The sequence below is a fragment of the Panicum virgatum genome, chromosome 6K (assembly GCF_016808335.1).
Source record: "Panicum virgatum strain AP13 chromosome 6K, P.virgatum_v5, whole genome shotgun sequence".
Classification (NCBI taxonomy): domain Eukaryota; kingdom Viridiplantae; phylum Streptophyta; class Magnoliopsida; order Poales; family Poaceae; genus Panicum; species Panicum virgatum.
The window spans coordinates 46,909,182-46,934,854 of record NC_053141.1 but is presented as its reverse complement, the minus strand read 5'-3'; the positions used below and the strand labels follow the sequence as shown (position 1 = coordinate 46,934,854).

At 49.4% G+C, this 25,673-nt stretch overlaps 2 protein-coding genes across 2 annotated transcripts; both read left to right on the top strand.

Annotated features, from left to right (window-relative positions):
* The first annotated feature begins 7,273 nt into the window (after nt 1-7,273).
* On the top strand, nt 7,274-10,394 carry LOC120713749 (protein LEAD-SENSITIVE 1-like). Its single transcript, XM_039999714.1, has 2 exons — nt 7,274-7,783; nt 9,312-10,394. Exons 1-2 carry the CDS (start codon nt 7,690-7,692, stop codon nt 10,076-10,078), a joined length of 861 nt encoding a protein of 286 aa, XP_039855648.1. The 5' UTR covers nt 7,274-7,689; the 3' UTR covers nt 10,079-10,394.
* An 8,082-nt stretch (nt 10,395-18,476) lies between these two features.
* Nucleotides 18,477-20,540, top strand: LOC120713748 (heat stress transcription factor B-2b-like). Its single transcript, XM_039999713.1, has 2 exons — nt 18,477-19,147; nt 19,264-20,540. The coding sequence occupies exons 1-2, from the start codon at nt 18,857-18,859 to the stop codon at nt 20,215-20,217; spliced, it is 1,245 nt and encodes a 414-aa protein (XP_039855647.1). The 5' UTR covers nt 18,477-18,856; the 3' UTR covers nt 20,218-20,540.
* Nucleotides 20,541-25,673: the final 5,133 nt, after the last annotated feature.

Sequence of the window (25,673 nt, the reverse complement as noted above, 5' to 3'; positions counted from 1 at the left end):
GAGCACAGCCACAACCACCTCCCTCCTTGGCTCAAGCTATTGCGGCTCTTATTGCTGACCGCAATGAGCAGACCGAATTGATGAGGCAATTGGTGCAAAACAATGCCGGCAGAGGTCGACAAGCACCACCAGCAGAAACCGACTACGTGGGTTTTCTGGCCACACAACCACCTCTGTTCCACAAGGCAGATGATCCCCTTGAAGCCGATGCATGGATTCGCACTATTGAGGACAAGTTCAGTATCCTCAATTACACAGAAGTAGACAAGGCCGCCTTTGCAGCGCAACAACTGAGAGGCTCAGCGAAGATATGGTGGGTAAATCACAAGTCTCTACTCCCCGCTGGTGCGCGTCTCACTTGGGATGAGTTCGTGGCAGCTTTCAAAGCCCACCACATCCCTACTAGCTTAATGAGGAGAAAGATGGCGGAATTCCTAGCACTGAAGCAGGGAACTCACACCATTCTTCAATATGCTCAAACCTTCAACCAGTTAGCTCAGTATGGCGGTTTTCATGTGGATAGTGATGAAAAGAGGCAGGATTGCTTCAGGAGGGGACTGAGCACCAAACTGCAAGACAAACTGGCCCTAACTACTTGTGCCAACTTTACAGAACTGGTTAATAAGGCTATTACTCAAGAAGATGCTACCTTAGCTCATAAGGCCGACAAAAAGAGGAAGGCACCTGTTGGATCTTCCAGCAGTGCGCCCCAGAGGTACAAGCTAGTACAGACAGAAAGTCAGCGCTCCAAGTCATCCTCCGCAGCAGGGCCGTTGGGTCGCTAGGCCGCCACAGCAGCTGCCGTGGGTACCACGTCTCCCAGCGCCACAGCAAGGGTAGAGACCTCCAATGCAGCAAGTGACCCGCACTAATAACTATCCCTGTTTCAACTGTGGACTTCCTGGGCATTTGGCTCGTGATTGTCATCTACCACGCAAGCAGTTTAACTACAGGCCTCTCGCACCAGTTCCAACTGCCAGTACACAGGATCACAAGAAGAAAGCTGCACCTATCAAAATAGGTCGTGTGAACTACACTACACTGGAAGATGTTACTGACGGTACTCAAGTGATGACGGGTATGTTTTCCGTTAACCAGCGCCCTGTTGTTGTGTTATTTGATTCCGGAGCATCTCATACATTTATCAGCGAAGCATGTGTAGCACGGCTCAACTTACAAGTAACACATATGAAAAGACCCTATATTATTCATACACCGGGTGCACAGTTAAACGCCAGTCAATGTGTTTCGGGCGTATCCCTTGCCCTAGGTGGAAAAAAAATTCGAACCACTCCCATTATTCTTCCAAACCGATGAATAGATATCATTCTCGGAATGAATTGGATGGAAGAACATCGTGTTACCCTTGATACTTCATCTCGCATTGTCCGAATCAATTCTTCCACACATGACATTTTGGATATTCATCTCTCTAAGCATGAACTACCTATCAATGCAATCTATCACCTTAAAGGAAAAAAGCTTAGCGGAAATTCCGGTGGTCAGTGAGTATCCTGATGTGTTTCCAGAAGAATTACCAGGTATGCCTCCCGATCGAGATGTGGAGTTCGTGATTGAACTACAGCCTGGTACAGCACCTATATCTTGGCAACCATATAGAATGACTCCTAGTGAGTTGGCTGGATTGAAAATCCAATTGCAAGAATTATTAGATAAGGGTATTATCCGACCCAATACTTCACCATGGGGTTGTCCAGCCTTGTTCGTAAAAAAGAAAGATCATGGGTTAAGATTGTGTGTGGACTATCGACCTTTGAATGTGGTCACCATCAAAAACAAATATCCTCTTCCTCGCATTGATATTCTCTTTGATCAATTAGCCGGTGCCAAGTTCTTCTCGAAAATAGATCTTCGATCCGGTTATCATCAAATCAAAATCCGTCCATCAGATATACCAAAAACAACATTCTCCACTCGTTATGGTCTTTATGAGTATTTGGTCATGTCCTTTGGATTAACCAATGCTCTAGCCTACTTCATGTATCTCATGAATTCGGTGTTCATGCCAGAGCTGGATAAATTCATCGTGGTACTCATTGATGATATCCTAATCTATTCCAAGACGGAGGAAGAACATGCTCAGCATCTTCATATAGTACTCCAGCGTCTCAGGGAACATCAGCTATATGCTTAACTCAGCAAGTGCGAATTTTGGCTAAAGGAAGTTTCATTTCTAGGTCATGTTATCACGACTGAGGGTATCTCTATTGATCCCAGTAAAGTACAGGATGTACTGAACTGGAAGGCTCCAACCTCAGTGGCTGAAATCCGAAGTTTCTTAGGTTTAGTGGGATATTATCGTCGGTTCATACCGGAATTTTCTAGAATTGCTAAACCTATGACTAAACTTCTCAAGAAAGGTACCAAATTCTATTGGAGTGACCAATGTGAGGCAGCTTTCCGGAAGTTAAGAACTCTACTTACTTCAGCACCAATCTTAGCTCAACCAGATACTACAAAGCCATTCGATGTCTATTGTGATGCTTCGGGCACCGGAATTGGCTGTGTTCTGTTGCAAGAGAATCGGGTGATTGCTTATGCTTCTCGATCACTCAAGCGTCACGAAGAGAACTATCCCACACATGATCTTGAATTAGCAGCTGTAGTCCATGCTTTGAAGATCTGGCGACATTATCTTCTGGGCACGAAATGTAACATTTATACAGATCACAAGAGCCTCAAGTATCTCTTCACCCAAGCTGATCTGAACATGCGTCAAAGACGATGGCTTGAGTTGATTAAGGATTATGAGCTCGAAGTACACTACCATCCAGGAAAAGCAAATGTGGTTGCTGATGCGTTAGGTCGCAAGGCTCACTGTCATTGCCTCTCTGCTATACCCCAAAGTGAGTCTCTCTGTTTTGAGATGGAAAAGCTGAACTTGAGCATTGTATCCCATGGCACATTGGCTCATCTAGAACTTACTCATAATCTTCGTGATCTGATCAACGAAGCACAAAAGAAAGATAAAGGAGTAAGGGAAATTCAGATGAGATTATAAGAAGGAGATCCGCAAGTAAGTTGCTTCCACCAAGATAATCAGAATGTGTTATGGTTTAAGAACCGAATAGTGGTGCCTAAGGATTTTGAGCTCCGAAAGCAAATTCTTGATGAAGCTCATAACTCCCGACTATCCATCCATCCTGGTAGTGACAAAATGTACCAAGACCTGAAACAACGATTATGGTGGACTAGGATGAAAAGAGAAATTGCTACATATGTGTCCGAATGTGATATCTGCCGGAGGGTCAAGGCTATTCATCTACGGCTCGCCGGGAGGGTCAAGGCTATTCATCTACGGCCCGCCGGGACTCTTCAACCTTTGAGTATTCCTGAATGGAAATGGGAAGATATTAGTATGGATTTCATAGTCGGATTGCCTCGGACTCAGAAGGGCTATGACTCTATATGGGTTGTGGTCGATAGACTGACCAAGTCAGCACATTTTATTCCGGTTGGCACTCGTTATGCCACGAAGAGATATGCTGAGTTATACATTGAGTGCATCTTATGCCTGCATGGTATACCCAAGACCATCATCTCCGACTGTGGAAGCCAATTCACTGCTCGCTTTTGGGAACAATTGCATACTTGTTCAGGAACTCGATTGATCCGCAGCTCAGCCTATCACCCTCAAATAGATGGCCAAACAGAGAGAATCAATCATATTTTAGAGGATATGCTCCGTGCATGTGTCTTAGCATATCCACAGAAATGGGATCAATGTTTGCCATTAGCTGAATTCTCTTATAACAATAGCTATCAAGAAAGCATCAAAATGGCACCATTTGAAGCATTATACGGTCGTCGATGTAGAACACCTCTGAATTGGTCAGAGGCGGGGGAAAGAACTATCTTTGGACCCGATATGGTTCAAGAAGCTGAAGAACAAGTCCGTCTTATTCAAGAAAATTTGAAAATCGCGCAGTCTCGGCAGAAGAGCTACGCTGACAGAAGGACTAATCCACTCGTCTTTAAAGTTGGTGACCATGTATACTTAAAAGTATCACCTTGGAAAGGCGTGCAAAGATTTGGAGTAAAAGGAAAGTTAGCTCCCCGGTACATTGGTCCATACCCAATCGTGGAGAGATGTGGCCCTGTAGCTTACCGGTTGAATCTTCCAGCAAAATTTTCGGCAATTCATAACATCTTTCATGTATCGCAACTTAAGAAGTGTCTTAGAGTTCCGACTGAAGTTGTTGAAAGTGACTCGATTCAATTAGAGTCTGATCTCACTTATCCTGAGCATCCTATCAAGATTATTGATCGCAAGGATCGAGTTACTCGTCGCACAACTAGTCGATTCTACAAAGTTCAATGGAGTAATCACTCCGAAGATGAAGCTACTTGGGAGAAGGAGGAATTTCTGAGATCCAAGTATCGGACTTTTTAAACGCTTATCCAGGTACTTCACCTTTGAACCTTCTCGCTTTATACGTTCCCTCGTGCGTAAATCTCGGGATGAGATTCCTTTAAGGGGGGAAGGCTGTAATACCCCCAGTGTTAATGAGAGCTAATCATGAGCCTAAATTTGCTAATTAGGAGTTTAATCTTGTCTTTAGTGTTAATCGAGTTCGCGCGGTGAGCATCGATTTAGCCGTGTTCGATCGCGTTTTTCTCTCTAATCCGAGCTCCAAATCAACTTTAGTCCAAAAGCAAAGTTGTAGATCTTCTTGTCCTCTACAACTTCTTTTTTGGCCAAATTTCAGGTTTCAATATGAAATTTGGAGTTTTGGGCTGTCAAACTTTGGTCAAAATTTGATCAAAAAGCACTCAAACTCGGTACTGTGCCTCCCCTGTTCTTGCCACGGCGACGGCGTGCAAAGCCGGCGACGCCACGCGTTGCCGTGCCGGCGAGACCAGCGCCGCTTAAGCTCTCTACTGCCGTTGCGATCGCCAAGTCCGATTTCGCCTCCTCGTTCCCCTTTCCTCGCCCGTGCGGAGCACGCAGCGGAGCTGAGCTCGAGCAGAGCTGCCGCCGGTGCCGATTCCGGCCACCCCTCGCCGCCGTGCCTTGATTCCCCATGCCCCAAGCCGCGTAACGTCGCCCTCCACCTCCTTCGCTCCATCTCGTGCTCGGTTGCGCCCTCTGCCAGCCGAATCAAGCTCCAGACCGCCGTCCGCCATTATTGCCGCCCAAGCTCCGCCCCCTCCCATCGAGCTCCACCTTCCAGCCTCCATCCGCATAAATCGAGCCCCCGGTGAGCTTCCTTGCGACCCACTCATGTTCCCCGAGCCTTTTCCCTTTCGATTCCGGTGCTGTCGCCGCCGATGCGTCGTCGCGCCGCCGTGGCCGCCTTGCACCGCCGCCTGTGCCGCCGCGGGCTATCCTGGCGCGAGCTTGCGGGCCACCGCCGCGCGCCCCGAGGCCGCCGAGCTCCCCTCAGCGTCGCGCCGCTCCCTCCCGCGGCCGCCTTGCTCCGCCGCGGCCGGAACGGCCCTGCCACCGCCTCCGCCGCAAGCCGCCGCATGCGTGATCCACTGGTGACCTAAGTGCAGCTCGGGAAGGCTCTGGTCGCCGAGCGGGATGGCGGTGGCGGCTCTACGCGGTGAGGGTTCACCGGCGTGCGATGTTCCAGCATCGGGAACGGCCTACGGGCTGAGATACCTAGCGCAAAAGAACAAGGGAGGCACTGGGGTGCTTACCGCGGGTCGGGATCGTGTGGTGGGGCTGTGCAGGGAGGCCGACGTCGACGGCGGGCGGCGGCGCAGGAACGGAGTTCACGGCGAAGGTGTTGCAGTGGTACTTCGGTCGTCTGTTCCCCCCAGGAAGGTGCGCCGTCGAGCTGTGAACACGAACCGAGGGTCAGTGAGGCACGGGGCTCACCGGTGGCGAGGAATTGACCGAGGTTGGATTCACCTGCGGTGGCGGATCCGAGGGCAATCCCGACGCTGGCGATGGTCTGGATCGAGGCGGAGTGCTCGGGAAGGTCCCTGGGCAAGTGGCGAAGCTGCGGCGCGACTCGGGGGAGGCTGCGGTGCGGCGGAGAGGCGAGGCCACGGCGGCGCGGGGCTCTGCTCCGGCGCGGAGGTCGCGGGGTTGGTACTGGGGTGTAGAGGTGGCGGCTGCGGGATGGGAGGAGGGCGCAGAGGGGAGGCCGGGCATTTAAAGGAGGCGGCCGGGATCTCGGCGTGCGCTCCCGGGAAGGAAGGCCGGCGGAAATCTCGGCCGGGAATCTTGGCTTGGCTGTTGTGTGAGCGGAGGGCGCGGGAGGAGGGAGATGGTGCTGACGTGTGGGCCAGGCGTGTCAGCGGAGGGCGACGCGAGCGTTGCGCGGGGCGCTGGGCTCAGGCGCGGGGTGGAGCTGGCCCGGTCGCAGCCTTGCCGGGCCGAGCGCGGGGCGAACGGGCTGGCGAGGATGCTGGGCTGGCGTGCTGGTTGGGCCGATGTGGGAGCTGGTGGGCTGCAGTGGGTTGGGTTGGTTTGGGTGATGGGCTGGGTTGGTTTTCTTCCATTTTCTTCTCCCTTTTCTATTTCTAATTCAAACCAAACTAAACCTATTAGAATTCAAATTTGAATTTGAATTCAAACCACACTCAATCAAATAAAATTATGCACTAGCATGAACGCACAACATGTTGACCTAAGAAAAATTTTATTTATTTGTGAAACAAAATTAAATTAAATGCAAGACTAAACCTAATAAACTTTAAAAAATTAAATAAAACCAATTAAATTTATTATTAAACGCACAATACGGCCTTTTCTTCTGATCTAAATGTAGTTCTGGATTTGTTTATTTTGCGTGCCAGTGGTGTGAGTTGGGTGTCCGTGTGTAGGGAGTTAGCGTGTGTTCCGGTACGGACAGATACCATAGCTGGTGTAGAAAAAACACATGTTTGCCCGCCCCAAATCGGATTCCCCTATCCAATTGAACACACCGTGCATTAGTGGCAAAGAAATGCGACGTCCCGTGGCAGATACTAAGTGAGGAGACACGTGCTCGCTCGGCCAGCTTTCCCCAAATGCAGCTCCGGAGGCAGGCATCTCCCCTCCAAAGCAGGAAATCCTGTTGAATGGGTGCTTAGCATACCTGTAGATCAGTGGTTACCGCCCGCTAACGCATCCAATCCAATGGGGTTAAAATAAGGTCAGGATTGTTTGTCAACAACGCCGCATCAGTCATCAGTTCATCAACATCAAGGATCGCACGCAAATCCCGAGCAGAGCAGGTACGGTAAAAAAAGAAGAAGCAAAAATAAAAAGGCACAGCAGGGGTGCTCGTCGCCTACTACCTTCGAATATAATCGGACGCGAATCCCGAGCGCTGCGCAGCAGTTGCAGTTGCAGATCACACCGCACCGCCGGCACATCCACGCACATGCCGAGGCCTCCTCCTCGGTCCACAAGATAAACAAACCCCCGCTGGACTCTGGAGGCTGGATCGCCACCGCCCGAGCCGAGACCAACACCAACCACCGAGCTCGGAGAGCAGAGCAGCCTCTCTGCTCTCTGGTTGCTCTCGCAGCCGGTCAGTCCTCACACCTCACCGCTCACTATCTGACCGCGACGTCCGGCGCCAAGCAAGGCCGCCTCGTCCACCTCCGTCCATGTGAGTGAGTGGCAGCACAACGCTGGCTCCGAGGTCTCGCTCGCCCGGTGGCCGGACTTGCAGAAGAAGCAGCAGCAGCAGCTAACCGCAGCGGCTGCAGAATCCGGCGGGAGGCATGGGTCTGCTGTCTCACCGGGTGGAGCGGTCGGAGATCAAGCCCGGCGACCACATCTACACCTGGCGCGCCGGCTACACCTACTCCCACCACGGTACGCACGCGCGTTTCCTCCTCCGCCTCCTACATTATATTGCCGGCGGTTAGCATTAGCAATGCAAGCGCCGCCGCTGTCCGGCACTCCGGGCCGGCAGGTGCCATTGTTTCTCAGTTTCCCTCTGTCGGTGCGCACCATCCGCGCCGTCCGGGCTGGGGTGGTTGAAAGCTTTGCGGTGCGGCAGATGCTTCTTCAATTTCGTCTGCAATTGCGTTGGAAAACGCCGCCGTGCTGCTCAATTGCTGTACATTTCGGCACATGCTTAATTCAGTGACAGCAGCACTACCGTAGCTGCTCTGCTCCATCAGAGCTTCCAGTTTCAACTCGCGTTGCAATGCTCCTGCTCCCTCCACCATCTATCCAATTCCCATCACATACAAGCGGCTGATGGGGTGCTCAAGGAAGAAGCCACTACCAGTACTGTAACTGCCGAGCACGGTCCTCCTCATCCAGGATCTGCCGACGCAAATGCTGCGCCCACCTAGTATCCGTTCCGTACAAAAACACTCATCGCGCAGCTGGTCACCAGCTGGTGCTCAGCTCTTTCTCTTTCGTAGTATTCCCTTTATTTCTCAGATTCGACGACTGCAAGTCTGCAACTGATGCTACTAGTAGCTCCATAAAGCCAGTCTCAGTGGGAGTGTCATCGACATAGTTATTTAGACTGAAAACTTGAGAATTGTGCGCCAGTGGAGTGTCATGGTGATGACACTCCTTTCACATTTCATGACACTTCTCTCTCCTCATACTATTAGTACATATTAGCAAATTTAATTTTCATGACATTCCTATAACACTCCCACTAAGATTGGTCTAAGAATAAGACCATACCCCAAATGAACTGCTCCTCAATAGTCAGTACTAGACATGCATAACTGGGTGACGTGTTCTAATGACGATTTCAGCTAAGCCATTTTCGCGAAAGAAACCTCCTCAACTTGCTAGTAACTTCACCATCGGTGAGTGATCAAAGCTACTACTTACCTGCCTTTTTTCCGTGCAATGCCCTGCATGCGCGCGTCCTCCAGCTGAGAGGCAGTGCCACTCACCGCGCCCTCTTTTACTTTGCATCTCTCCTCACCGACCATTTGGAAGCGTAAAGGTCTGTTCCACATCGTGTCTCTATGCGCTGCCATAGGGGCCGGCATTTTGTCCCGCGCATTGTTAACGTCCAGCCTAGACTTCCTCCGATCATTGTCGTGTGTGGGGAGTGGCCTTTCCGGATGGGGTACTTCTCCACATGGATGGATGGAGCGAGCACTACCTGCACAAACAAGATCCAATGCCTGTGACCCATATGTCTAGTGTATTTTTCTTACCCTTTTTAGGGTTCGATTCCTAGAGTAGTATAGTATAATTGGTCGGGTGTATGCAACTCAATACCCGTCATTGAAGCAATAATGTGCGTAATTTCCCTTAAAAAAAGCAACAATGTGCGTGATTGGTCGAGATCCAATCTAGCACGCTAATCTGCAACTCTGATCATGAATTGGATCATGGTGGAATCGTATGGACCATCCACCAGGGATCTACGTCGGCGGGAGCAAGGTGGTGCACTTCACGCGCAAGAAGGAGGCGGGCACCGCCGGCCTGGACTCGGCCATCGCCGTGTCGAGCCTCCTCTCGCAGGGCCCCGACGAGTGCCCGACCTTCCCGGACTGCGGCTTCCAGCGCCCCGACAGCGGCGTCGTGCTCACCTGCCTCGACTGCTTCCTCCGCGGCGGCGCGCTGCACCGCTTCGAGTACGGCGCCCCGCCCGCCGTGTTCCTCGCCAAGCTCCGCGGCGGGACCTGCACCACGGCGCGCGCCGACGGCGGGCCCGACGCCGCCGTGCGCCGCGCCATGCACCTCCTCCAGAACGGCTTCGGCGACTACGACGTGTTCGAGAACAACTGCGAGGACTTCGCGCTCTACTGCACGACGGGCCTCCTCCCCGGCGCCGGCGACGACGGCATCGGGCGCAGCGGCCAGGCGGCCTCCGCCGTCGCCGTGCCACTCGCGGCGCTCCTCTCCACGCCGTTCAAGGTGCTCGCCGCCGGCCCGCTCGGCATGGCCGCCATCACCGCCGGCGTGTACTGCGCCGGCAGGTACATCACCGACATCGGGGTGCGGAAGGACGTCATCAAGGTGGAGGTCGAGAACCTGGCGGCGCACCTCGGCTGGCGACGCGCCAAGGCTGCTGAGGAGGCGGTCAAGAAACAGCAGCATCAGCCGCAGCCGCCGCCGACGCCGGAGAAGAAGGCCAGCAGCAGGCTGCTCCCTCTGAAACGGAAACGAGAGATTTGCGTCTGATTTTGCGTGGATACAGGCAGATTGGGTCGTTGCATAGAAATCAATAAGTGCGGTATAGGTATCGAAGCGTCTTGATCGAGCGTGCTTTGATTTGTTTAGTTGAGCGTCGTACGTGATCGATCTTTCTTTCTCACGAAATGGAAGATTAGATAGTTGCAGTTTTATAGCTTGCATTATGTACTACGTAGTCAATTGCTAGACTTGGTCTCTGTATTATCCGATATAGCTCAAGAGTTGATCAGTAAATGGTTTGTCATGCTCGCTACATAATTTCTTCAGCCTACTGCTATTGGCAACAAGAAAACAATTGTATACACTTCTTAGCTGAGCTGTCTCTTGGTACTGTTCCAAACTAGGTACTTGTCCACAAACAAATACAAGAGGTCCCCAACATTGGACCCTTCCCTGAACTATCCTACTAGACGCAATTCAGAGCAGCAACACATGATGATGATGATGCATTCGTCCTCCTCCCGACCACACACACGCACATGATTGTAAAATGACAGCCCTGACAGATCAGATCAGGTCAGAGAATCGTTCGTCCATCCACAGTGAAGCCGCAGGCGAAACTTCAGGCAGCCAGAAGCAGCTGCAGTCTGCAGCTTTACCCCCTTGTGGAAGGAGATCTGGATTCTGTACTGATATTTAACATGGTAGTAAGAAAAAGATGTCGGTTGTTTCTTCTGAAATTACCCCCGGCCCGGGTACGGTGCTGCCTTTTTCCCCTTTGATTGATGCTGCTGCTCTTCTTCTGCCTTTAATCATTGACACCATGTACCTGTAAGACCTGGAGAGGCTGGCTGGCCAGTGGCCACGTTGTGGATTGGGATCTGTCGTCGGCCTGGGGGTTTGGCCAGCCGGAAAAGTACTCTGGTAAATCAGGTCCAGGACCATTGTTACAGGCCGGTTAGGTGAGCAGGAACCAGAAAATGTTCCCTGGGTTCTGTCAGTGAGGTATGGACCGTTCTGTATGCATGTTCCGTAGTAGGCGATGGCAGGAGAATCTGTAAGTATTCACTAATAAATCAGTATGATGCTGTTGAGGGAGGGAGGTAGCTAGGTCACGTGAGAATGTAGGCGCTCTACTGTCGGTGGAGCGAGCATGTGGGCGCGGTTGCCCCTTCTCTCTTGTCTCTTGTACGTAGCTTCCTCCTGTTGCAACTTGCAGGAGCATTTGTTTTTCTTTCTACGGAGTACCGAGTTGAGTATTGCTGGATCAGTAGGCTCCGTCTGGAAGATGGCACGAGTATAGGTGCAGAGGAAACTCTGTAAAGCCAGCGACAGCGGCCATGGTGTGGTGACATGGGGGCAATGGATCATAGATCTGGTCATCTGGAGGCCGCTACAGCACCCAGCCGCTACAGTATATCTCCTCTCACGAAAACCAGCTGCTACAGGAATAAGCCAAGCCAAAACATTCATCCGAACAGGCTGTTAGCTGACTCCATTGTCGGCCCTTGATTTTGTGTCGAATTCGTCGACGATGCATATCTCATCAAGCCATCAAGGGAATACAGTATCTATCGAGAATCAATGGTCAACTATCCCTATTAGCTTTCCTTGCTCGTTTTCTTTACCGATATTCCATTTGGAAAAACAAAAACAAAAAAAGGCCAATGCGTCACCCGTCAGATATTCGATATAGTATATGTGCATGTCATGTCTGCTTTTGTTATATGCTCTTGGTATGTCCATTGTGAATGTGCATATTATCTTTCATTTTAAAGACAAAAAACAAAATACAGATAAAGATATTTATGTGCATGGTAGTACATCTAAAATAACCCTATGAACGCACATAAGTAAGCGCTCGGACCTTATTAGTGGAGGCGTCTATTCATAGCACTTGCGATTAGCTGTCATACCATCGCATAAGTCCGTCAGAAATAAAAATGTCCCGGAGATGAAAATTGTTCCAGAACAAAATAAAATGTTCTAAAACAAGATAAAAATATCTCCGAGGTAGAAATTGTTCCGGAATAAATAAAAATATTTTAGAAAAATATCATCTAAACACAATCAGGTGTAGTATAGTTTTGAAGATCTCTCGTAAAAACACAATGGTGCAATTAAAATTTAATTTGAGTAACTCGTTCTCAAGATAAAATATTTTTTTGTTTAGATGCATGGAAGTCAAGACACGTGAGGTGTCAGGTGCGGCACCCCCTGCGATAGGTTCATGGCAGTTCGCGTGCGTGATGAATACCTTTTTTTTTATTTGGAAGGGAAGAGTGACCAACACAAGAGGCGCATTATATGGGCCGCATCTTCTTAGATGCAAGATTCTTGGCCGTTCCCAAGAGTATGGGCCGGTTGTATCGACCGCTAATCCAGGCAGAATTGCTTGGGCTGTTGAGCAGTGAGATTGGGCTGTGCGATATTTGATGTGGGTTGGGCCCTGGTGGAGACTTGCTGAATTACTCGCTCCACAAGTTTGACAACTCGTCTTATTCAAAAATTTGTGCAAAATATTACTTTTTTTGTGGTGGGTTGCTTTATCAATACAAAATCTTTAAGAATGACTTAAATTTGACAATATTTACATAATTTTTTGAATAAGACGAGCAATCAAATTTAAAATAAAAAAATCAAACGAACTATAATTTAAAACGGAGGTAGTACTTCCTAGTGCGGCTGCTGCTGTAAAGGCACTCACTGCTGGTAGTACAGTCACGGGCGCACGGGCTCAACCTGACACGAATTCCCTCCCATTCGACGGAATTTCTAAAAAAAATCAAAAAAGGAATACGAAAAGATCTCGTCCGTTGCTTTGTTTCCTGCACAAAGCAGCAAAGCTGCTTCTTCTTCTTTTGGCGAGATACGAGAACGTTACATCGAGTCAAAAACTAAGTAGCCGTCCATCACCGTTTCCCTGCTGCACTCTGCTTCGCCATGGCGGGCGGCAGACTGGGCGCTGCTGCGACCAAAGACCAGCTGAGCTGACCAGCAGCCCTCTGCTGCCTGCCTTCGTCATCGCCCTTGACCGCTCCATCCCGAAGCTTGCAGGTGGCACGCACATGGCGATCGGCTGCTGTTCAGCTCAGCTCATGCCGCTTTGAACGGTTGCCGGGGGCGGCCGGTCATGGTCAACAAAGCCTACGCCGCCGCGCGGCACGCCTCCAGAATCACCGGGCTCAAGAGAAGGGAAGGGTCTGAACAAACAAATGCTTCTCTTAAGAAGTTGCGATCCAGTCTGACTACGGACTCGTGTCGCGCCCGACGCCGGCTTACTCCAGATCGCCGGAGCTCGCGTCGCGTGTAACGCCAACTCTTCTCTTGCAGCAAGCTTAGGTTAATGGAATCATATCACGCAAGTTTATTGTACGATACTACTCACTCCTCCATAAAAGAAATGCAATTCTCGCTTTTCGTAAGTCAAAGAGTTTAAATTTGACTAAAGTTATATAATAATAATAACATTCATTTTCTTGCAAAAAAAATAATAGCATTCATGATATAAAATAAGTACCACTAGATTAGTTATACAATATACTTTTATAAAAAAAAATATGTGGAGACATAAGCGTTAACACTATTTATTATAAATTTGATCAAACTTGATCTAGTTTGACCAGCACGGATTTCATAATTACTTTTTTTTGGACGGAGAGAGTACTTATTTTTTAGACAAAATAGGCATTTTGGTCTCCGATTTTATCCTGAGGGTCAAAGTAGTTTCTCAACTTTCAAATTAACTAGTAACTTTTATTTTGAGGTCAAACTCATCTTTATGTTGTTATAATAACACGAGATAAATGTAAAAGTCTTTTTTTATCCTTAGTTTGTTTTCCCCACTTAATTTAGTGTCATGGTTCGCTCAACTTTCCCTAATATTTTATATGGTACTAGTACCTAGTTATGCAAAGAGTTTTAGAAGGTGCGCCTCTCCATGAGTTTTCAATACAATATGATACATGCGGAAATAAAATTCTATGTTCCAAATTAAACATCTTGTGGTGTTAAGCTCCTAAATGAAATTAGAAGGTGAATGAGCCAACGATAAAGGGAACTTTTTGCACAAATTTAAAGTATAGGGATGTGTTTGATCAAAAATAAAAGTTGAGGGATTATATTGATCAATTTGAAAGTTTAGGGATGAATTTAACCCTCCAATTAAAGTTGAGGACTAAAATATCGTTTTTAACTTCTTTCTAGAACTTTGTACATTCTGATGTTGCTTCGTTTTCCTTCCAAGGCGTTAACCGAACCATCGGATCGCGAGTTTTTTTTTTAATACAGGATCGCGAGTTGTTGGCCATGTTTGATTTCCACCCTCAAATTCTTTTCAAAAAATATGAATGTATACATGGAGTACTAAACGATGATTATTTGCGAAATTTTTTCACGGATAGGTGTAACTTTTCAAAACGAATCTAATGAGCCAAATTCCACCATAATTGGCTACAGTGGTGCTACAGTAACCACCTCTAATAATCTTTTAATAATGCGGTTAAAAGCCTTATTAGTTACAGCATGTGCTATAGTACCATAGTTGTGGAGGTTATTTTATAATTAAATTTTATTTAATACCTCTAATTAGTAGTGAAAAAAACAAAAAAAATTCATGATTTTTTTTTACCCACTAACCAAACAAGGCCGTTCTTGCGATTCAGCTGGAAGTTGCTCACTGTGCAGCAGCTCCAGGGGCCGCTCGCGTTTCACCAGCATCCGCCGAGCACCTGTCCGTGTCAGGGGGTGTTTAGTTAGTAAAAAATTTTGATCCAGGGTCACATCGAAATGTTTGATCAAATGTTGGGTGGGATTTTTTGACACTAATTAAAAAACTAATTTCAGAACTCGCTTGGAAATTGTGAGACGAATCTTTTGAGGCCTTTGACCGCATCATTAGAACATGTGGGGTACTGTAGCACTTATGGATAATCATGTACTAATTAGACTCAAAAAATTCATCTCGTCGTGTACATCTAAACGGTATAATTAATTTTGTTTTTTTAACTATATTTAATGTTCTATATATGTGTCTAAAGATAAGACAAAAAAAAATTTGGGTGAAAATTTTTGGCAACTAAACGGTGTCTCAGCATGATGGCCCGATGGGCTGTGCGTGTGATCCGGGTCAGCGAAAGATCTCGGCCTCGGCGTCAGAAAAGCAGATTCACGCTAAAGAAAAATCTTGTTCAAGTCGGCTCTTTCCAATCTTCTGGAGTGGAGTACAGTATCTGCTAACAAAATATCTAAGTAGTAGAATCACAATCAGTAGTGATGCATTACTTGTGCCCCGAAACTGTCACGCTCAAATTAAGAGTGTGTTGGTGAAAAAGTTTGAATTTTGGTGCTGTAGCACATTTTGTTATTACGCGACAAACAATGTCCAATTATAAACTAATTAGATTTAAAAAATTCATCTCGTGATAATCAGCTAAACTGTGTAATTAGTTATTTTTTCAACTGCATTTAATACTCTATTCATATGTCGAAAAATTCGATGTGATGATTATGTACGGAAGCCTCCAGATCATCTGTGTCCACACACAAACACCCAGTCAGTCATGCCGAGGACTGCAGCTGGGCCGTGGCTATCCTACAAAAAGTTTCATTTGTTTAAAAAAAGTTCAAATTACAGAAAGATGGTACTACTGCTAGCATCAACTTTTCCAAAAGAAAATAACTTCTCTCAAATCTACAAGGAAAAAAAAACAAGTCTCGTTGCAGCTGCTGCCGCAAGCTGCGTGTAGGGAAAATTGGGTGTGGGACACTCCTCAAACGTGGTCTTTGCCCCAACACACTGAAAAATATGGTCTTTGTCCCAACACACTAAAACTTTGTGGCTATTTGCTCCAACACACCGCCGTGAGACCACCGTCCGCATCACTCACCTGTCATCACCCATCGGTACTCTCTCCTCTGCTTGATGAGCTTGAAGAGGCTGGGCATCACCTTCTTCTTCCTCTTGTTGGTGAACGACGAGCGCTGGTTCCGGATCCCCGCCGCCGTCGACACCGACGACCACCGCGCCCTCCCCCTCCGCATCGTCGCCGACACCCTGGTCGACCGCCGTGGCGGCGGGTACGCGCACATCAGCCCCTCCCGCTCCGCCGCCGCGTCCAGGTCGTACAGCTCCTGCTCCAACGCCTTCTGCTCGGCCCCCGCGCTCTCCTCCTCCGTCGCCGCCCCGGCCTCCCTGGCTCGCATCTCGGCGGCCGCGTGCTCGGCCGCCTCCGCGCGCGCCTCCAGCTCCTTCTCGCCGGCCTTGAGCGCCTGCACCCACGCCTGCGCCGCGGACACCTTCTTGTCCGCCACCACGCGGACCAGCGCCGCGCGCCCGCTCAGGTACTCGAACCGCGAGATGGTTATGGTCCCCGAACCCTGCGACGCCCTTGCCGGCATCGTGCCCTCCATGGCCGCCTTCAGCTTCCTCATCGCCGTGGCCTCGGCCGCCTTCGCCGCCTCGAGCTCCCTCACGGACTGTTGGATATGTGCCTCATCTTCTTCCCACGCGATGGGGCAGCGGCGGCTGGTGCCTGACCTCGCCTCCTTCGCCTGACTCCACGCCCGAGCTCGCTGAGCGACTGGAGAGAGTACCGAGGCGCACGCGAGGTCGAGGTGGTCTGGTGGGAGTCCACGTCACGGCGGCTGGTCGACGGAGATGGCCGGACGCGGTGACAACAGACAGGGCGCGGCGGCGGCTCAACGTGGTGATCGGACGCTCTCGTTCCCGACGATGGGGTGGCTCAACCTGGGATCCGAGAGAAGCATCACGTTCAGTGCATGAAGGAGAACCTATCGGTGCTATTTAGAGCCAGGAATAGGGTCCAGGGCCAGAGCTCACCGTGCGATGGCGAACTCAGCTTCATGGTGGCTCTGGATCTCCAGCGACGAGCCTCTCCGGCGGATGACTAGCTCGGGCGAGGGGTGGAGGTCGTAGAGGGGCTCGGGAGGATGCCGTGTGCGCGAGGAATTGAAGAATGGTGGACTGAGGAGGGGGAATCGAGAGGAGAGGCGGAGCGGGCCTCCGCCGCCCAGCTCTGCGCCCGAGCCACCCACGCTCCGCGCTTGAGCCGCCCGCGTCGAGGAGCGGCGGGGAACCAGGGGCGGGCGCGCGCGGAGGAGGGCGGGGAAGGTAGTCGCGAGGAGCGGGGTGGCCGGCGGCGGGGCTGCGATGGAGGATGTGGAGGTGGACGGGGAGCGGGAGCGGCGCCGCGGGCAGCAGCGCGGGCGGCAGGTGCGTCGTGGTGAGGAGGTGGCCGGCGAGGCGAGTGGCGGAGCGCGTCCGTCAAGCTGGGGAGCGGCGTGGCGGCTGGGAGCCGACCGATGGGCTCCTCCTCTCACCGTCGGCAGCAGTCATGGGTATCGCGAGTAGCAGGAGGAAGAGGATGGAGGCGCGGCAGTGACGCGTGACGCGATACAGACGGAGGGCTCACGGCGGTGTGTCGGAGCAAATGGCCACAAAGTTTCAGTGTGTTGGGGCAAAGACCGTATTTTTTAGTGTGTTGGGGCAAAAACCACGTTTGAGGAGTGTCCCGCTCCCAATTTTGCCATGCGTGTATCGTCGAGGAGCGGGCCCCGCCCCCACGCGCGACGTGTCCAAGATTCCTCCGCCCGGTCTCGAACCTTCCAGAATCACCAACTAAGGCCCTGTTCAGATCTTTACAAATAAACGCAAAAAAGCCGTAAACGCATTAAAGTGAAACAAAATCTTGCTAATTTGATGTACTAAATGAAGTCTATTTACAAAACTTTTTGCATGGTTGAGCTGTAAATGACGAGACGAATCTAATGAGTCTACTTAATCCATGATTTGCAACAGTGATGCTACAGTAACTATTCGCTAATTATTGATTAAACATGGATTAATTAGCATCATTAGATTCGTCTCGCGATTTACAACCCATCTATGTAAAAAGTTTTACAAATAGACTTCATTTAGGCCCTGTTTAGTTCCTTTTTGCAAAAACGCAAAAAGGTGTAAACTCTCAATTTGAAGTACTAAATGAAGTCTATTTACAAAATTTTTTGCACAGATGGGTTGTAAATCGCGAGACGAATCTAATGATGCTAATTAACCCATGATTAAGCAATAATTAGCGGATGGTTACTGTAGCATCACTGTTGCAAATCATGAATTAAGTAGGCTCATTAGATTCGTCTCGTGATTTACAACCCAACCATGCAAAAAGTTTTGTAAATAGACTTCATTTAGTACTTCAAATTAGTAAGATTCCTTTTCACTTTAATGCGTTTACGGCTTTTTTGCGTTTACGGGGTGGGAACTAAACAGAGCCTTAGTACTTCAAATGACTTATTTATATCTTTACACAATTTTGCAAAATGAACTAAACACCCCCTGACCAGATTACCAGAACCAGCCGTGTAATAAAAGAAAGAAAAAAAAACCCAGCGGAACCTTCTCGCAGTTTCCTCGGCCCACCACCACGCAGCCCCCGCGCGCCGCCATCTCCACCGCTGGGCGCCCATCCAGCGGGCCAGGCCTTGCCCCCGCGCTTGACTCCCACTCCGGCCACCGCGCGGGGACCTGGCCTCCGCTCCTTCTTCCCGTCTCGCGGGCGGACTACCCGCCACTCGCCTTATTAGCGCCTCCCTCGCCGACCGCGTGCCTCTTCTCCCGTCTCCTCCGCGCTCTCTCTCTCTCTGGCCACAACCGCCCGCTGGTTTTCTTCTCCACACTACGCAACGCGGAAACTTCCAGAAGCCAACACCTTTCTTCTTCCTTCCGTCCTTCGTTTCTGTCCTTCCTCGCCGGCCGATAGGGGCGCGACGGTGTCGCCGGCCCGGATCTGCGCGGGCGGCGGCGCCATGGCCGCCGAGCAGGTCGCCGCCGCCACGGGGGGCGAGCCGCCCCCGGCCACGCCGCAGCCGGCGGAGGGCGTGACGGCGGCGGCCGCGGGGCAGAGGTCGGTGCCCACCCCGTTCCTCTCCAAGACGTACCAGCTGGTGGACGACCCGGCGGTCGACGACGTCATCTCGTGGAACGACGACGGCTCTGCCTTCGTCGTGTGGCGCCCCGCCGAGTTCGCGCGCGACCTCCTGCCCAAGTACTTCAAGCACAACAACTTCTCCAGCTTCGTGCGGCAGCTCAACACCTACGTGCGTCCGTCAACCCAGCCTCCTTTTATCTTTCATTGATCATCGCAATTCCTGTCCTTTTTGCGTCGTCTCGGCGGCGTGGTGCTGATTTCTCGGCGTGATCTGCGGCGGCGCAGGGGTTCAGGAAGATCGTGCCGGACCGGTGGGAGTTCGCCAACGACTGCTTCCGGCGAGGGGAGAAGCGGCTGCTCTGCGACATACACCGCCGGAAGGTGACGCAGGCCGCGGGGGCGACGGTCACGGTGGCCGCCGCGGCCGTCCCGATGGCGCTGCCCGTGGGGTCGCCGGTGTACTCGGGCGACGAGCAGGTGCTGTCGTCGAGCTCGTCCCCGGAGCCCCCGCCGCAGGCGGCGTCCGGGTCGGGCTCCGGCGGGGAGGCCTCCGGCGGCGACGCGGGCGAGGAAAATGACCGCCTGCGCCGCGAGAACGCGCGCCTCGCGCGGGAGCTCGGCCAGATGAAGAAGCTCTGCAACAACATCCTCCTCCTCATGTCCAAGTACGCCGCCACCCAGCAGCTCGACGCCGCCGCGCAGCAGCTCGACGCCGCCAAGGCCACCGCGGCGGCGGCCGGGAACTGCTCCGGCGAGTCGTCGGAGGCCGCGGCGACGCCCCCGCCGCTGCCGTCGGTGCTGGAGCTCCTCCCGTCGTGCCGCGCCGGCCCCGCGCCCGCGGCCGCCGAGGAGCCGCCCGAGGCGGCGGCGGGGACGGCGCGCGGGGACGATGACGACGATAACAAGGCCGGCGCGAGGCTGTTCGGCGTCTCCATCGGGCGGAAGCGCGCGCGCGACCACGCCAGCAACGGCGACGCCGGCGGAGCGGAGGACCCCGTCAGCCGAGGCGCAGCGGCGGCAGCGGAGGTGAAGGCGGAGCCGGTGGACGCACAGGCCGAGCACCGCCTCCAGCACCAGCAGCTGCCGCAGCTCAGGGATGATCATCACGGTGCGACGGAGCCGCAGGCGTGGCCCATCTACCGGCCCAGGCCCGTGTACCACCCGCTCCGGGCCTGCAACGGGTCGGCGGGCAGCGCCGGGACCGGGGGCGACCACGACGGGTCCAACTCCACCAGGTGACGCCGCGGCGGCGTTTTCCTCGTCTCGTCGTCGTCCCGTGCAAGCAAGCAGCCATTGCCGCCGGCGTTTGCAGTAAATTACTACTGATGCTAGTTTACCGTGATGGATGGACATCTCATACAAGTACAACAGGAGGTAACAGGAAAAGAGAGATCTGATCTGATCAGCTTGGGATTTTACTGACCCCATGTAAAACTCAAGTGCTTCTTTCTGTAGCAGCTGCTTGCTAGTTTTCATTCATGTCACTGTAGCATCTATGTATAGCAAGGCCACATGAACAAACCTAGAGATTAACTTATGGATCAGGGTACATTTTCTGCTGCTGTGCTAGCTCTTGAATCGTACTGTGTGATCGGTCCCAGCAGCAAGCACGGCACGGAATAATCCTTGTCGGCTAGTCCGAATTGCTTAGGTCGTGTTTAGATAGAATGTAAAAAAATTTTCGACGAAATTTTACTAATTTGAATTTGAAGTACTAAATGAAATTTATTTATAAAACTTTTTATACATATGAGTTGTAAATCTAGAAACGGATCTAATGATGCTAATTAATTCATGATTAATCCATATTTAGTGGATGGTTACTATAGCATCACTGTTGCAAAATCATGGATTAAGTAGGCTCATTAGATTCGTCTCGCGATTTATAACCCATCCATGCAAAAAGTTTTGTAAATAGACTTTATTTAGTATTTGTGGCAGCCTCACCTAAATTAATCCGGCTTAAGTGTGTTAACCATCACCGAAACGGTAACTAGGGTTAACACGCACTTAAAATGGAGTAATCCGGTAGTGCTGTCGGGTAAAATCCCGATTAAACCACTTGAAACAAGATCGACAAAACAGTCAAGAGAATGCAATATTCCGCAAATTTTACTATACAGAGTATGAAATGGAATTATTATTACAAACCAAGTTTGAATTTATAAAAGTACAACAGAGTTCAAGTTTGACGAAAAACGAACGATAGTCTAGCGTCATAATCAGACGTCATGATGAAACTCGTACATGACGTCAACCGTAACCTCCGATGTACCACCTGAAAAACAAAGTCAAAAGCAAGGCTGAGTATACTAATACTCAGCAAGGCTTACCTGACTAAGGGTATACTTAGCCCTTAATCTAGACATGCAAGGCTTTTGGCTTGAGGGGTTTGTTTTGCCGATAAACAGTAAAGAGTAGATCCTTAATTTCAGATTTTAGCTTCCAATTTCTAGTTCAATTAATCATTCTAGGTGAGCATCTATCCAATAGCATACATGGTGGAAAATAATTATTTTTCATCATCCAACCAACCATATTCATCATCATCATCATCTTTCACTTCTTACTCTATGTGGCAAAAGGGTTAAGCAGTCCCAAACCGTGAAAAGCGGACGATTCGAATTGAATTTGTTAACCTGACCAGACAGACCTAACACACACGCATGGGGTCGACATCTCGCTTCGCCCACGCGACTTTTCCCTTCAATTCCCGCTGCACGGAACAGGCCCACCACTCTCGACTACAAGAATCCACGCCACGGTACGGCGCCGGGTCGTGAGCCTCCTTGCACCCGCATGTGGCCGCATGAGAACAACGTTCAAAGACGGTGGGGAGGTATGTTCCGGCCTCGGTGCAATCCAGTACTTAAGCTTACCGATTACCATATTTCTCGGCATGTGGTTAGTACGTTCAAAAGCTTAACCACCATTACCACACACTGCAGCCTTATCCATTTTCACTAAACAGACGGGGTATCACAAGTACCACAACCCCGCCCGTGAGCCTTATAGTTGCAGTATGTAGTAGACATTCAACTCCTATAATTCTCGCGAGTGACAGGAAATCACTCGACTTCTACCAAAACCATTAGCCTAGCCAACTAGCGACCTACACATACTAGTGTTCAAGAATAGGTACCTAGGATCATGCAGCTAAGGTTCCAAGTAACTCCTGTAAACTTAAATGCGCAAGTAGATAGAAATAATAAGAAGTTGCATAAATTTAAAATAGATAGGATATGCTCCGGGGCTTGCTTGGGATTAACACTAGTTCAGTGTTAGTTAGAGAACAACTGCTCGGCGAGCATCTTCCTTCGGCCATGCACATCGGGATCCATCCATCCATCTTCTAGATGTGTGCACCATTCACCGTCTTCTGTCTCGGCTTCAACGTCACATCCTTCACGTGGTTCATCTATCATACCTAAATGAAATGCAACAATGCATATGTATGAATACACAGTTCCGAGTTGTTTAGTGATTTAGGTTTTATTATTTTTCCTCCACGAAAAAGTTGTAGTCCAACATAAAGTGAGTTGATATGGGAAACTTGTCAATTAATATTTCCTGGACAGTCATTTATAGAGTAGTTATTTAACACAATTTAGTTCATAAACGAACGGGTGGGTTTCAAACTTTTGCTAAGTCATGCAACACAAGTATTTCAACAAACAATAGACAAACAAGAATAAATTGTATAGATCAAAACATGCAAGTAATGGTAAAATTTTCAGATTTTTACAGATGAAACAACTATTTATCATGATATAGTGCCATTTCTAAGGATTAAATCACAGAGCTAGTTACACATATCTAAAAATGTTCAAATCTGGATAGTTGTGTTCACATAATATGCTAAGCACACAGAAAAAGTTTCATCCACATATTTGTAGTGTAACAATCAGAACAAAAATACAAAGATTTATCCTAGATCTAGCAAAGGCTAGGTTTTCATCTAGCTACATATGTTATCTGGAGTTCAAAATTTTACACCAAGATAGAGATAGCACAAAGTATTTACCAGCCAAAAATCATCAACAGATAATGAGTAGAACTTTTTGAACATTTATGTCCTATTTAAACTAACTTTATTTATGGATAAAAATAGAATCTGAATCTGAACATGTGAGTGTAACAAAACTTGTAGTTCTTGTTCTAAGGATTCCGGAACAATTTAGTTTGTATTTTTATGATTTTGCTAAGATTTTATATGGAATTTACGAGTTTGCTGCCTTGAGGGTGTTTTTACAGATTAGACCCCGAAGTTTCGTTTCTTCTCATAGGAGGTCCCTGGCCGGGTCTCAGCATAGGGGAGGAATGGGAGGCGCCGCTTCCGGCAAAGTCCGGCCCTGGAGGCGAGGGGAAAGTTGGGTGAAATAGAGAGGGGCTCAAGGTGCACCTAATGGTGGTCGTAGCTCGTCGGGAGGGGGCTGTAGGAGGGCGGACGGCGGAGGGGGTTCTCGCCGGCGGCGGCGCTCTAGCGCGTTCTGGAGGAGACGGTCAGGTTCAGGAGCTTCACCGAGACGAGGGGGTGCTAGTGGGGTGGTTAGTTCGGGCAATGCGTGAGCGGAGGGAAGGCTCCACGACGAGCTGATCTCGCCATCAATGGAGGGCGCTGCAGGGGGTGGTCTGGTCGTGCGCGTGGGGTCGGGCTCTGCCCTTTTGTAGTCGCAGCGAGGGAGGGAGGAGCTGGGCGCGCACAGGGTTTGGGGCATGGCCTAAGGGAGGAGGGGAGAGGAGGAGGGCACGGCCATGGACGTGGCGGCGAGGCTCGCTCTAGGCGACAGGGAGGAGGGGAGCTCGGACTCTGGAAGAGGCAAAACGAAGAGGAGAAACACGGTTTGGCTTCGACGACAGCTTAAGCGGCGACGAGGGCAGCGGCACGGTGACGCGTGGACGCGGACGCCGAGAAGCTGCGGCTGCGTGAGCAGAGGAGTAGATGGAGGTGATGGCAGTTTCGTAAATAAAGCGAAGTTCAAAACTCCAGTTTGTAAACTCCATTTTTATCCCTATTCCAAAGGTCAAACGAAAAAAACTTTTGAATATCAAACTTGCTTAAAATTTCGATATCTCCAACTTTCGTTGTAGGCACTTTTTCATTTGAACACTGGTTTGGAAGATAAAAATTGAAACTTGAATACATTTGAAAATGTCGTATACACTTCGGAAATCAACTTTTTCTCCCATTTTTGTGTAGCAACTCGAAAAACTTTGAACACGAAAGTTGTTCGTCATTCGAAAACCTATAACATTGGTTTTGGGCAAAAATTTATTTGAGCAACAGTTTAAAATTCATTTTTAAAACATGTTCGTTACGATTTGAAAGATAATTTAAACGTTTAAAAATAGTGATTTGAAGAACTCGTCATTTCATGAGTAAAATTTTATTTTCTCCCCTTGACATCAACTAAACTTTGGCTTATCATGATGTTAATGAGATGCCTAATCAATTTCATATGCACACGTGCATCGGTTCAAAAGTTATTTAAGTGTTCTCCCCTAAGTTCAAACACACATAGACACACGTAGATATAGACATTCATGCATACACATGTATTAATTCAGGGTTCCCTATTTAATGATGCATGATTTGGTTCTAATTACTCTAAATTGGCTATTTAAAAACTTGGGCGTCACAATACTCCATGCATGTGTCAAAACATTCGATGTGATGTTTTTTTTACGTTTACCGGGGTTTACAGGTAAAGATCTAAACAGAGCTTCATTTCCATTTCTGGCTGTGTTTACTTCCAAAATTTTTCCCTCCAAATTTCACTATTCACCTATCACATCAAATTTTTAACTCATGCATAGAGCATTAAATGTAGGTAAATAAAAAATTAATTGCATAGTTTTGATGTACACAACGAGACGAATCTTTTGAGCCTAGTTAGATCATGATAAGACAATAATTATCACAAATAAATGAAAAGTACTCATTTTACCGTCATTTTACGGATCTAAACAAACAGCCTCTGTTTTTGCTGGGGATCTGAATTCGATGCCTGATGGAAACGTGGGCGATGATGGAGTCCTCTAGAGGCGTGGTCAGTTGGTGACTGGTCACTGTCAGAGTTGAGAAACGTACGTATTCCGGAGGGGTTTGGTGGTTGTTCCAGGCTGGTGTGGGTTGCGCCGGCGTTTGTCCCGCGGAAAATATCTCGCGCCGCGCCTACTAGAAGGTGCGAGAGGCGCGCTTTCTTCCAAGCCAAGTCGGGTATGACGGGGACGGCGACGGCGACGCATGGTGCGCCACCGCCGCCGCCGGCGGCCACCGTTACGTTCGCTCTTCAAACAGTTAGCTGCGCGGCGCCCGTGTGTGCTCCACGTCAGCTGCGTGCTAGTGTAAACAAGCAGCAGGGCCAGGTCGGCGTGTCGAGAGCCGAGCGCATGCCCCAATCGGACGGCCATTTCAAATTAGCTTGGCCGTGTTTATTTACATGTAAAAATTTTGTGTTGAAATCTTGCTAATTTGAAGTACTAAATGAAGTATATTTACAAAATTTTTTACACAGATGGATTGTAAATCGCGAGACGAATCTAATAATACTAATTAATCCATGATTAATTCATAATTAGCAGATAGTTAATGTAGCATCACTGTTGCAAATCATGGATTAAGTAGGCTCATTAGATTCGTCTCGCGATTTACAGCCCGTCCATACAAAAAGTTTTGTAAATAGATTTTATTT